We start from the raw sequence: 14,125 nt of genomic DNA, 5'->3' as shown, positions 1-14,125 counted from the left end.
TTTGTCTGAAATTTAGCGGATCTAAAGTACTTGATTTATAGTGAATTATGTTTCAAGCATAAGTAGTCCTTTTCGCTCTATCTAACTTTTGCGGATTCGGCAACAAAATAGAAAGTGAATTGAGAAAGCTAGGCTAAGTCTGATGGGCGGAAGGGGGATCCCCAACAGTATACAGTAGAATTTCGAAGTTTCACCTTACACCCCTGGTCCAAGTGCATGATTCTATTAAAGTGGGTTTGCTGTAAAAACGCCTTCAGTTATTTTCAAGGGGAACCATTCAGTGGTGCTTCCGGCCGGACGATTTTCGATGAGAAGCACATCTCGATAAGAACGAAGATGTTTGCCTCAAAAGTCTACAAAATGGTGACGAGGTGTTCGACGCTGAGCACTCGCCGCATCTCGGAAGGGGTGCTGCCTTCACTACCACAGTGTGCGAAAGCTCGAACTCTTCATGGCCGTACGCTCTGGAGGAGTTACGCCAGTGATGGGCCTGGTGTGGGGCAGAAGACGTTGAACGAACCACTGTGTGGGACGAAATTCCCGAGAGTTGGTGGCATCAGCACTATGATGCGACTTCCATTCCAGCCCAACACAGAAGGTGAGATTTCAACCTAGTAGAAGTTGAACGCAGTCAGTCATGAGTTTCATGCATCAACAACAGATATCACAGTTTGTTTGTTTCAGAAATGGAACTCTTGCCTTTGACTTTTAAAGTCTTCACTTTTACATAAATAATTGGTCTAGGATTACACTCTACTCATCGTATGTGTATGTTTGTACCACAAGTTACATAAGGCCACAAATTCCAAGAGAAACTACATGTTTGTTTATGTTCCTTTTTATTTGTATTTCTTAATTTAGGGAATAAACTCTTTCTAGTTCCCTCAGCTGGTACAATGAATAGGACAAGGCTATCTTGTAGTGAGGATAAAGATCTTAATTCAAATGCTTAAAACCACAAATTTTAATGGCATTTTCACCAACTGTCTTGTGGTTAGCAGTGCTATCTCTCTTTTTTTTTTTTTCTTTTTGAGGACTTGGAGTTATATTCACTTCCCACATACAGGGTTGGATGCATGCTACGTTGGAGTACCTCTGGACATTGGAACTTCTTACAGAACAGGAACTAGACTAGGACCGCGTCAGATCCGATATGAGTCCTTTGTTCTTGGGCCTTGCAATTATATGGGTAAGATACCAGACAACATTTTAAAATATAATTTTTTCTTCAGGTAGTCTTGGTTCCATACTTTTGCATCCTTCAGCCTTCAGACTGTTCAGTATGGATTGGATGAAAGTGACTTGCCTACCTTTAATTTTAGATAGTTTTGCTGTAAAAGAAACAAAAGATTCAGACTGAATCAGAGGTTGTGGTTCTGATAAAAATTGTTTCATAAAAAAGCAAATTGTTTTAATGTGTGATACACCATGTATACTTTAATGTACACTCTATTTGGGTCATTCCATGGGGTTGGGTCTTCTCTAGATTTTCATGTTGTGTAGGGTATAAAAGTCATATTCTGAAAAATTTATCAAATAATTGTCTGTAGTTTGCAGTTATTCTTGAAGAGAAATGTGTGAAGAATTATTTGATGAAAAAAAAAACAAGCCTGTGTACAAAAGTATTTTGTCTATGACTGTTTCACTAATGATGTCCCATGGTTTTTTGTGGTTTATGTTGTGACATAAATATATGCCATTTTCATGGCAATGTAAAACAGGAATATACAACCTTTCAGCATTATGACTATCATAATTAAGAGAGGCAAGGTGACTTCTACAAAGACTATAAGGCACATAAACATTTGTAACAAAATAAGAACACCAGAGCATCTTCAAGCAACCTCATACCTATGTTACAAACGATGTCCATGGCAATTTTTGTTGTAACATAGGTATAGCATGGTTTTACATACACTTCCAATCATAATATGATCAGAAACTTTATTTCTATAATGAGATTTATATTTCAGAAGTATTCTTATCCAAAAATTAGCATCAAAATCCTAGAAATAAACGAGAAAATACGGAACATATCACTGTACTTCAGTGCGATGTCCGGTCTCTTCGTGTAACGTAGGTAAGGAAAGACGCGTCTCGCGATAAAAAGAAGAGCTACTAACTTCAGCAATCGTATTCATGTCACTGGCAGTCCTCCCCCAATGGCAGAAAAACTACTCACAGCCAATATACACCTACCTGGACAGCGCAAGATCTGTTTTTCTGCCGTTGTCCATGTAACGTAGGTACAGGAGTTTTAATGTTTCTGATGTCAATTGGTAAGCTTTTACGCTATTTTACGAAAATAATAACCTTTGTCATATTCTGTAACTCTATTAGAGAAAAAAAACGACATCTAAACCTCTGAACTGGCCAAAAATACTGTTGACGATGATACTGTAGTCCCACATACTGAGATATTTGTTACAGGTTCATGTTCATAATTTTGATCGCCAAATTTTCCGTCCATGCTGGTCTCTGCAAAAGGAGCATATAATTCCTCTCTTAGAAAACCATACAAAAGTATATCAGTGTATTTTCACTGCAATATAAATTTGTTTTACCTCCCGATTATTGTGAATTTTTGGACCCTTTTGTCATAAAGTATCTACCAAGGTAGACGTGCTAGAGTTAGTATTAATCATACTAGTTGGAAAACGTAGATGTCCAGACTGCATCTGAACTAGAGAAATAGAGTTTGACTTATTTTGCTGGTGATATTGAGGGAACTAGAAGCTGTGAAATTCTTTCTCTTTAACAGATTTACTTCGAAAATGACAATGTTTTCCTTCCAAGATTTCACTGACCTGTTAGATGCTCTGATGAAGTTGTTAACATTTCACAAGGATTCACCATTTCCATTCCATGTTCACCCACTGTGAAGTCTCAAAGCTAAATTGCCAGTGTCCTATTCAGTTTGGGTGGGTAGTGGGTAGGAAAGGCTTCAATAAAATTATGAACCCCAATCAAAATTGGACTATTATTGCTCTACACTATCATTCAAAAAGAGGGCGACAATTTTGATGGGGGATGAATATAAAATAGGGCCTAGTATCATTTTGGGAGTCTATTAAGGACCATAATCGTAACCGTAACCCTGACCCTAGCCCTAACCTTAGCTAGGACACTGGGGGCAGCAACCTGCCCTTCCTAGCTTACATCAAAACAAGTCTATAGCATAGAGTATGACAATGATATTTTCCTATGTTTTACATGCTATATTATTATTATTATTAATATTTACATCATTTTAAGCATAACCCATTTTTTTTTTCAATTTTGGTGGGAGGTACACATGGAACTCTAGCTAATGGGTATGCCAAGAGGTAGAAATGTAAGCAAAATTGTTGAAATTATTTAATTCCATTCATAAACACACAGATACATCAACAGGAATATATAGTCAACCCCGACAAAAATTTTCTTTAAATTTTTTTATTCTATTTCTCTTTACACCTTTTGTTCAGTTTGTCGATGAATCTACCATGGCTCTTCCTCTGCCACCGCTACGTTTTAAACTACATGAAAGAGTGAAAAGGACACATCCACAGCACTCCACAAACAGAGAGGAAGCCGACAAAGCAACACCCAAGAAGAGCGAATGTAACAAACTAGACAAGAAGAAAACTGCACAGAGGGAAAATGGACAGAAGAAAAACAAAAATCGAGGGCTAAATGGACATTGGACAAAAGAGCAGAAATTAATTTCAAACAAAGAACATGGAGAAGACAAGAAGACTTGTATGATTTCTCTTTATTAGTTTTCTTAGTTGACAACTAGTTGATGATGTTGTTAGTGTATATAAGGTCAAATTGTGTAAAGCTTCACTTTCTTCTTCTTCTTCTGATTAAGTCTGCCTTCTTTCATACCAGAGTTACAAAGAATTGAAGTCTGTGTAACATAGGTATTGTTCCACAGGTGTGCAGTAGATATAATTCCAAAGAACTGTTACAATAGTGTTATTTGTGGGAACATACATAAAGTCTATATGTGTAGGTTTTAACATCTCACACCACAATAAAGGAAATCAGTTGATATGTTGTAGTGTACCTATGTTACAAAGACATACTGTCCGTGTAACATAGGTAGTACACTGTGGGCGAGGTTGTTGACTGAAAACCCCTGATTGTAACAATAAAATCATGTTTTCACTTGAATACCTATACAAATCACTTGCTTCAATTGTGGTGCTTTTAAGAATATTGTCATTGTGTCACTCTTGATGAAAAAGTTAAACCTTTGATTGAAATTGTTAATGGTTTGTAGAAAAAAACATGTTAATAAAAGTGGCTTGCAGTTGACATCAGAACATACAATCTTACTAATAATGATCTCATGCGTCTGTTAAATGACATGTTGATGTGCTATGGACGAAAAAAACGTGGATGTGTTCATTGTTATCATTTAAGAACACAAAATTATGAAGGATGTCAACAAATGAAGTCCGTGTAACATAGGTATTTTGCCATACCTGTTTACCCATGCTGACTGAAAGTGTGCGAAGTAATAAACAGATTTCTAGTGGAATAAGTTGAAGAATGGGAGTAACAAATCAGGGGGAAAAAGGAAATTTCAATTTACCCAACTTGAATTTTCAACTTGTATGTCACGATTTCAGTCCCAACCCCATGGAATTACCCATTTATCATCTCATCATGACACAGCTTGTAATAATAATGATAATTGTCATGATTTAGTGATGACTCTGTACTTATATTCGGGTACAAAGATTGAGAAACATGTTGCAGGGGCAGATCCAGGAATTCTGTAGAGAGGGAGCACCTTTACAAAATAAAAGGGGAGTGCATGCAACCCTATTTTTCTTTTTGTTTCTTTCGTTTTAACAAAAAATGAAGATGGCGAGTGCTCCTCCTGAATCTGCCACTGGGTTGTATGTCTGTCTGGTGAATGTTGGCCAAAAGCTGCTTTGATTATCCAGTGACTGATTTAAAAGCAGAGATACAATATATTTCTTGCAGGGGCTGCCCCTTTTGAGATGCTTCAAGTAGCTGACATCGGGGATGTGACCCTTAACCTTTATGACCTCAAGAAGTCTGTTGAGATGATTCACATGCAGTACCGGGACATCATTGCCAATGGGTGCAAGCCATTAACCCTGGGGGGAGACCACACCCTTACCTACCCAATCCTTCAGGCCATGAAGGTAAACCGTGAACCAACAGCTCAATTGGAATTGTGTTTGGTAGCCCAACATATACAGTGCACTATAAAGAACACGGTTATAATGAAATTCTCATTGTAAAACAACAAAATCGAAATCCAGGTTCCCAAATTATCATCTATATTTCTTGATACACTGTAGGCCTACTGTTTGGCAATATGTATAACAAAATTTAAATAAATGAAAGAAAACAGCCCATCTTGAGGACTTTGTTATAATGGGTATGCACTGTATGATATAAATTCTTGTAAATACCTTGGTGAAATCCAAGATCAAGTTACTGAAGCTACACACATTCGTTAACAGAATATACATCTTGTCATGTGTGATGGTAACTTCCATTCCTTTCCTATTTTGCAGGAAAAGTATGGACCAGTTGGTCTTGTCCACATTGATGCACATGATGATGTTGCAGACTTGATGCTGGGAGAGAAAGTGGCTCATGGGACTCCATTCAGACGAGCCGCTGAAGAGGGTTGTCTGGACTCTAACCGAGTTGTCCAGATTGGCTTGAGAGGGTCCAACTACAGTCCCCCAAATGAACTTTACGACTTTCATAAAAAGATGGTAAGTAATCAAATAAGTACTCTGAAGCTGGACTTGTACCACTGTAAAAGACAAAATCAAGATGAGACATGCATAGGCATAAACATGTCCTTGTTTTGGAAATGGGTCTATCATGCCAGTACCCGTTTGCCATTCATCGTATAATCATTAGTTTTTAAAGAGCAATTACCAATTCTGCTGAACATTTTCATAGTGGTCTAGAGTATGGTTTGTATCATATGTTGATGATACAGTGCACTCACATTATAATGAACACAGTTATAACAAAATTCCGGTTATAATGAAGATTTTTTATTGTTTAATTGTTCAGTTATAATGAAATTTCAATATAACAAAAGAAACTTGCCGGTTCCTAGGACTTCGTTATAACGGGAGTCCACTGTACTTCTCTTGTGGCCATGTGCAAGACAGTTATTGAATGGACATTTGACATGGTGACTATGGGGAGTATTTTTAGAGGTCCATCATTATTCATGAAAAAGATTCTAGGAGGAAGTATTAACAGATTAGATCATGTGCCTCTTTCACAGGGATTTCGTGTGGTTCCTGCTCACCAGTGTTGGCATAAGTCCTTGACTCCACTGATGGAGGAAGTGAGAGGAATTATGGGAGATGGGCCTGTCTACCTCTCATTTGACATTGATGCCATAGACCCTGGGGCTGCTCCAGGAACTGGTATGTGATTACCCTGCCCTCAATAAAGGCAAGAGTGTAGCCCCTCGGATTGAAATTGTGAAGATTCGCATGCATTATATTACCTTTGACACAGTTTCATACTCACTGTAAAGAGAAAAACAAAATACTGTGTACAGCCATTATAACAAACATGGTTATTCTCTTCAATTCACTAAACCTCAGGTCCCAAACTTATCTCTTTTCTATCTATGGATTATATGTATATATATATATATATATATATATATATATATACACGTATATACTGTATATGCATGTATAGGCATATATATATATGTGACAGGGCACCTCAAAACGAACATAAAGTCGCACACACTGATTTTGCGTGAGGACTGAAAATAAGTGAAATGGGTCAACCTAGCCGAACTTGACTTTTTCATATTTTCTGAAAGAGCAAGTCTTCTTTTACATTATGCTAAAATTTGGGGTCATAAAAAGAGCGGGAAAGTGTTTTTTAAGCAGTTTATCTCGAATATTTTTGGTAGAATAGTGTGATTAGGTGTGTCTTTAGAGTCCTTATTTCATTTTTGAAAAACTTTGTACACACTCTTCACTTTCAACTCTAATAACTTTTGAAAGGATAGCGCTACTGCTTTCAAAGTTGGCATTAATTGTGGACAGAATTTGTTAATGAGGCATCTTTAATTTCAGTTTAATCTGATAATCCCTTCATTGTTGTTACTCTGGTGGTTTACTTCCTGTTTTTTGTCCCATTCATCGCACAGCCAGCACAGTTTGGTAAAGATTAAGCGCTTGAATAGACACTGTACTTCAGAGCCTCTTTTCTCAGTTCACACTTTTCCTGAGTTTGTGCTTTCTTTCCAATATTTAGATAGGTTAGGAGAGTCCATTTGATTTGAGTTATACATCATTTTAAAGCTTAAAGTCTGTTCTTTCAGAATATGGTCTTAACTAAAAATTCATGTCTGGCGACTTTTTGTTTGTTTTGAGGTGCAGTGTCACATATATATATATATATGTATATATATATATTTGCTTAGCTCTAGCAAAATTTTGATATACAGTGCACTCCTGTCATAATGAAGTCCTCAGGACCAGCTGTTACCTTTTGTTATATCAAAATTTCATTATAGCTGAACAATAAAGTACGTAAATGTATAGATGAAATAACCATTTGACATGTAATAAGCATTTCGCTATAACTGTTTTTATTATAACGGGTGTGCACTGGAGTAAACGATAACTTGCCGGTCCTGAGGACTTCATTATAACAAGAGTTACTTGTATTCTGTTGCTTGTATTACAGTATTTTAGTGTAATTATTATATTTTTTCCAATACACCTAGGTACACCAGAAGTGGCTGGACTGACAACCATCCAGGCCTTTGAGATTGTGCGTGGCTGCAGAGGACTTAACCTTGTGGGAGCTGACTTGGTGGAGGTATGTCAAATGCAAATCTTTAATGTGTGAGATATGATCATTTTTTGTGTGTGTACTTTTCATTTCATTTCATTTATTTCCTCTTTCATAATTGGTTTACAAAATGTGCATTAAAAAAAAACAAACAGACAAACAAACAAGAATGCATGGTATCAAATGTGATAGTGGCGGAATCATGAGAAGCACAAATTAGGCTTTTTGAAAATATCCCTGAACAAATATCATGATGTTAATACAACATGTATATATGTAATGATTTATAATCATTTGTAATGATGAGTGAATATCAAGCGATGTATTTTATCAAGAGAGTGACATGTGCAGGAGTTCATTGAATTCTGTTCAAAGGATAACTACAGACAGAACAGATGCTTTGCTTTAGAAAGGATTGTTTCTGATTAGTTTTGTGACTCCACTCATACATGTAGGTCTCACCGCCGTATGATACAACAGGAACCACCGCCCTCATAGCAGCCAATCTACTCTTTGAGATGTTATGTGTTCTTCCTGGGGTGAAGTATTATGACATGGAGACAATCACCTGGTAATGAAATTGTAGACATAATTTCCTTTCCTCGATCATTGGCAAGATAAGAAATACTTGTCACCTGTCATTGGTCCTGAAAAAAGGTCAGATTTGTGGATGCCTTCCTGCGGAAGACAAAATCCAGAGCCTACCTCACATTACTGCCTTTTTTCAAAGCTAACAAAGACACATTGAGGGGTAGAAGAGAGTTTGAGTCTGCCCTTTTACTGATGTTCATTGTATCAAACCTTAGTCACCAGTGTGGCAATTTCTATTGCTAGTGTCATGATGGATATTGTAAAACAAAAAAGAAGTGTTACTTCTTGAGTTTTTTTCAACATGTATTCCAGACATATTCCAGGCAATGCTAAAATGCTTTGTGTCATACAGTTCACTCTTGTTTTAATGAGCACAATCGATAGAAAATTCTCACTTAAAATTATCAATGTATCTTTATGTACTTTACTGTTCTGCTTGTTACCAAATTTTGATACAGTGCACTCCCGTTACAACGAACACGGTTATAACGAAATTTTGATATAACGAAATAAAACTTCTGGTCCCAAAATTATCGCCATTAATGTCTATGATACAAAATTCGCTTATAGCGAACACGGTTATAGCGAAATTTTCGTTACAACGAAGTCTTTTCCGAGCCCCACGGACAAAGAAAAACAAAAGAAATGTGTTCCGTTATAACGAAATGCGGACCGCTTTCGAAAATTCGTAGCGGAACAAGCATGGGCGAACGCTTTACATCACGGTGTGTTCGCTCCGTGTGTCACGCACAGTTTCCGTCAATTTTATGCTCTCTTTAATGTAAACGCAATATCCAAACGAAATTTAAAACGTACAGTGTACCATTCCGTTTCACATATCTGCACAGTGTAAGATGAGTATTCAACAAACAGAATATGATATATGCGTGGTTTCCTTGTTTTTGTTATATATTGTATTTGTTCGGTTATAACGAAATTTCGTTATAACGAAAGAAAACTGCCGGTCCCGAGCATTTCGTTATAACGGGAGTGCACTGTACTGTGTATAACGAAAGAAAACTGCCTGACCCGTGGGCTTCCTATAACAAATGGGAATTGCCAGTACACTGCACTTTGAAATTTATGTGCAGATCAGTCATGTAGTAATAAACTTAGTTACAGTATTACAATGTACATGTATTAGAAGTAAGTGCAGATGATTGCTCCATCAATGAAATACTACATGTAGAGAGACACATATTCAAGAAAGGCATTACCTATCTGACATAGATGCCTATATGTAGAGTGCAATGAAATGAATTATTTTGTAGTTCACTGTATCTGAAATAATATATTAACCAGCATATTGACTATTTTTTTTTCTTTTTTTTTTTTTTTTTTTTTGGGGGGGGGGCATCAAAATCCCAATGAAGTGTGATATCCCCATACTTTATGCTATTTCCTAATTACAATATAGGACTTTTCAAATACCGTACTGTAATATGTAGTGTTCTTCATGGAGATGACTGTATACTGCAAGTAATGAAGGCATGGGTGTACTGATATATAGCTAGCAGGTACATGATACTTGGAATAGGATTGCTGTAAAGGTGGGTGAAAATCCATGGGTGCCATGTATGCACTGGTAAATTCAGAAATATTAACTTATGTTTATTTGTGTGTGTGTGTGTGTGGGTGTGTGCGTGCCTGCCTGTAGGCCTAGATGTGTTTTAGCATGCAAATTATGACAAGGCAACTAAAACACAGGATTACACTAGAGTTAGTGAGATGTTTCAGAGTTGTGTTAAATGAGATAATGAGCATCACAGAGGAATTGTGGGATACTATCAAGTTCAGCATTGTGAATACATACTTATAAGTACTGTACTTCATAGTCATAATATTACATGTACATGAAAGACCATTCATTGTAGCTCTACTTCCAATGCAACTGAAAACAATACAAGCTGTCAAAGGAAAGAGAAGGATTTACAAGCAGAGCCCAGCCACTTTCCCTGTTCATACTTGCCCTGGCGGGGGGCAAGTGAAGTGAAAATATTGGTTGCCTGAAAGCAACTCTTGGTAATCTTATGCTCTTGGTATCAACTTTCCTACCTCAGTATTTGATACAAGGTGAATTCACTTTATAGTATGAGAGTCATGTTCAATTTATTGTCAATTGACATTTAATGGATACATAGCAGTATGTACATGTATAAGAATTTTTCCATGGACCATTTACTCATTACTGTAAAAGTGGATATTTTTGTGCGACTGATTTTTCGCGCTCAGCCAGATAAGAAGAGTTTCGCATGTTTTTAGTTCCGTAATATTCAGACATCAACTACAGGAACATGTGGCAAGCTACATGTTTTATTTTTGCTCTAGTTTCTGATTGCACGAAATGCGTGAAAATTTCAACACCGCGAAAATTTCCACTTTTACAATATTACACAGAGGTGTAGAGCAGAAGTTTATGTACAGTAGCTGTAATTCCAAACATTGTACAGTATTATTATAATTATCTTCATACCATTAATTCACATGAAAGTGTTCAGGATTGTCTCTTTTAAAGCTATTTTTTAAACTGCTAACTCTTACATTTGATGAGTGCATTAAATTTCACTTTGCTGAAATAAATCATGCTTCTGGTTTGTTTGTGTGTTTGTTTGTTTGCTTGTTTGTTTGTCATTGTGTGTAAAGGTTGCTCTCTGGCCTTCATGAGAAGATATGAAAGCATGAACTACAGCACAATTGTACACAGAAAAAAAAGGTAATTTATTTCTTCCAAATCAAGAAATGTCTTGTGTCATCTAGTCAATGACAATATTACACTTTATCATCTGTATGCATGCACAGTGTACAGAGGAATTTCCTTACAAATACACAGTGCATTCCTGTCAAAACGAACACTGTTATAACGAAATTCTGGTTAAAACGAAGTAAAAATTTAGGCCTCAATACTATCCTCTCTATTTTATTGCTTATTTGTTCTGTTATAATGAAATTTCGATATAATGAAAGAAAAAAAAAAGTCCCAAGGATTTCATTATAATGGGAGTCCACTGTCATGACATAAACTCTCATAAACAGTAACTGATTTTGCACCAAATTTCAAAGTTTCTTTATACACTATTTGTATTTCATAAATTTCAGACTCAAAAAAACAACATAATAAGAAACAAATGACTTCACAGGTTCCAAGCACTTTGTACTTGTATAGGAATTAAGACAAAAGTATAATCACTTCTCTTTTTCATCAACATTTCAAATTTATCATTTCAAGACACACAACGGGCAGTTTTGTTATGTGAAATTGCACCAAATTGCTAAACATTGAAATGAGGAAAGACAAAAATCTCCATACATATCACATAACTGAGGACCTTGTTCATCTATAGGGAATTTACGCATGCCTAATAGTAGATTACAATTTTTCATTCATTCATTCATTTTTCATTTCCAACAAAAACATAAATATATTACAGAAATTAAATACAAGTACATAAATTTCATCATAATACAAAATAAAGGATAAGTTTACAGAAAACGATCCTTTATTTTGTAAAGTATACAACAATGTTGGAAATGGGGAGGAATGCTAAAAAGCTGGGATTGTAGGGTGCATTCCCCCCCCCCACACGTAATACAATACATACTCTAGCTGCAGCAATGATAAAGGAATGCACTCATGAGAGCTACATGTAATTAGCCTTTGCTTCATACACTTAATAAATGATATCAAATAAATTCATATTGTAATTGTACTATATGCAACTGTATGAATCCATCAATGGATTGATGGATCCTGCCACAAAACAAATCGTTGTCCATATGGTATACAATACACAAGATGAACCTAATACAATACCCACATTAAAACAAAGTTTTGTTAGGATTACCAACCAACCTGCAGAAATAATTCCATGTGTGAATAAAATTGTAAAAATTGTTATTACTTTCTTGGTGCACTCACTGAGAATTACTGTTTTCCAAAGATTTCGTACTCGCACCAGGTAGGCCCTACCGAGTTGACTACATTCATATACTGTAGAATGGAAGACAGTGACAATGTACAAGGTATGCATATTTGTGGCTGTGCTAGAAATCATTCACAAACTTAGAGTCGCCTCACAATTTAAATGTTGAGGTTTTTAGTCTTCTAGCAGCACATGACTGAATTGTGATTTGCAAGAGTAGCCATGGATAGCCATAGTTGGTTAGGATTATTGCTATTAATGTATTCAAGATTTATACATACAGTGCACTCCCTTATAACAAACACTGCTATAACAACATGAGGTTACAACAAAGTAAAATTTCACATTCAATATTATCTGCTCTTTGTTTTTCATTGTTTATTTGTTGGGTTATTACGACATTTCGATATAACAAAAGAAATTTGCTGGTCCTGAGGACTTCTGATCATTATAATGGGAGTCAGCTGAATGTATAAGCAATGAATGATTCTGGTTCTACATATATTTACATCATCAGATGAGTTGGCTATTGTAAAAGAAACCTACAGTGCACTCCCGTTATAACGAAATGCTCGGGACCGGCCGTTTTCTTTCGTTATAACGAAATTTCGTTATAACCGAACAAAATACAATATATAACAAAAACAAGAAAACCACCCATATATCATATCATGTTTGCTGAATATTCATCATACTTTGGAAAGCTATGTGAAATGGGATGGTACATTTTTAATTTCGTTTGAATACTCCATTTAAAAAAGAGCATAAAGGTGTATTGTCACACAATAAGTCGTATAGAAAATGACGGTTTAGGATTCCGTTACAGTTCGCTATTCCAAAGATTCGTATCTTTGTAAGTTCGTTACTCCGAAAGGCTCTTTATTCCGAAGTTTCGCCATTCCCGGGATTCCGAAGGTTTGTTAATTATTTTGAAGCTTTGCTCTTCCGACGATTCGTTATTCCTAAAGTTCATAATTTAGATATAAATATATTCTTCGTTTTCCGAAGACTCGTTGATCGAAAAATGAAATGAGTTTCGTCATTCCGAAGGTTCGTAAATGAATTAAAAAAAGAGAAAATTCACTGTTCAGAAGGTTTTTTAATCTGACAATAAGATAAGGTTTGTTATTCCGAAGGTTTGCAAATAAAACAGAGAGAGAGAGAGAGAGAAAGAATGCGGGACACACGGAGCGAACGCACAGTGATGTGAAGCGCTCGCCCAATCAGAGATGCTATAAATGCTTGTTCCGCTACGTATTTTCGGAAGCGATCAGCATTTCGTTATAACAGAGCACATTTCTTTTGTTTTTCTTTGTCAGTGGTGCTCGGAAAAGACTTCGTTATTACGAAAATTTCGCTATAACCGTGTTCGTTATAAGCGAATTTTGTACCGTAGACTTTAATGGCGATAATTTTGGGACCAGAAGTTTTACTTCGTTATAACGAAATTTTGTTATAACTGTGTTCGTTATAACGGGAATGCACTGTATCAGTACTGTAGCTACTTTCCTTGGCATAGCAATGATAAAGACTCCATGGATATGGTAAACATGGGCAACATGGTACATGTATGACAGTATTTGCCTTCAAAACCATAACATTTTTGCTCAGTTCTGGCTACCACTGTTTTTTCTCCACACCTACATCACTTTTTCCACAATGAGTACTGTAAAGCCATTTTGCATGCATGACACTTTTGTGAATGTCGTGAGGAGCCAAGTATCACAAAAGTAAAATGCACATGTAAGCTCTTGTATGCGTTGAATGCAGGGGCAATATGTGGCAAAAGTTTT

General features: G+C 36.2%; 1 protein-coding gene across 1 annotated transcript; it reads left to right on the top strand.

Annotated features, from left to right (window-relative positions):
* Window positions 1–220: 220 nt before the first annotated feature.
* LOC139726856 (guanidinobutyrase-like) lies at window positions 221–8,513 on the top strand. The gene is made up of 7 exons (XM_071637848.1): window positions 221–598; window positions 1,067–1,189; window positions 4,981–5,165; window positions 5,544–5,750; window positions 6,281–6,425; window positions 7,754–7,848; window positions 8,277–8,513. Exons 1-7 carry the CDS (start codon window positions 337–339, stop codon window positions 8,394–8,396), a joined length of 1,137 nt encoding a protein of 378 aa, XP_071493949.1. The 5' UTR covers window positions 221–336; the 3' UTR covers window positions 8,397–8,513.
* Window positions 8,514–14,125: the final 5,612 nt, after the last annotated feature.

This window comes from Diadema antillarum, unplaced genomic scaffold, assembly GCF_040938485.1.
Source record: "Diadema antillarum isolate AM-2024a unplaced genomic scaffold, OU_Dant_1.0 seq00000102_RagTag, whole genome shotgun sequence".
NCBI classification, from domain to species: Eukaryota; Metazoa; Echinodermata; class Echinoidea; order Diadematoida; family Diadematidae; genus Diadema; species Diadema antillarum.
The sequence above is the reverse complement of the archived record's forward strand: the minus strand, read 5'-3'. Positions and strand labels throughout refer to the sequence as shown.

Excerpts from the sequence above, each read along its gene's own strand:
- LOC139726856 (XM_071637848.1), top strand. The coding sequence starts at position 337 with ATGTTTGCCTCAAAAGTCTACAAAATGGTGACGAGGTGTTCGACGCTG. Across the intron at positions 5,166-5,543 it reads CAATCCTTCAGGCCATGAAG|GAAAAGTATGGACCAGTTGG; the intron begins GTAAACCGTGAA and ends CCTATTTTGCAG. Across the intron at positions 5,751-6,280 it reads ACGACTTTCATAAAAAGATG|GGATTTCGTGTGGTTCCTGC; the intron begins GTAAGTAATCAA and ends CCTCTTTCACAG.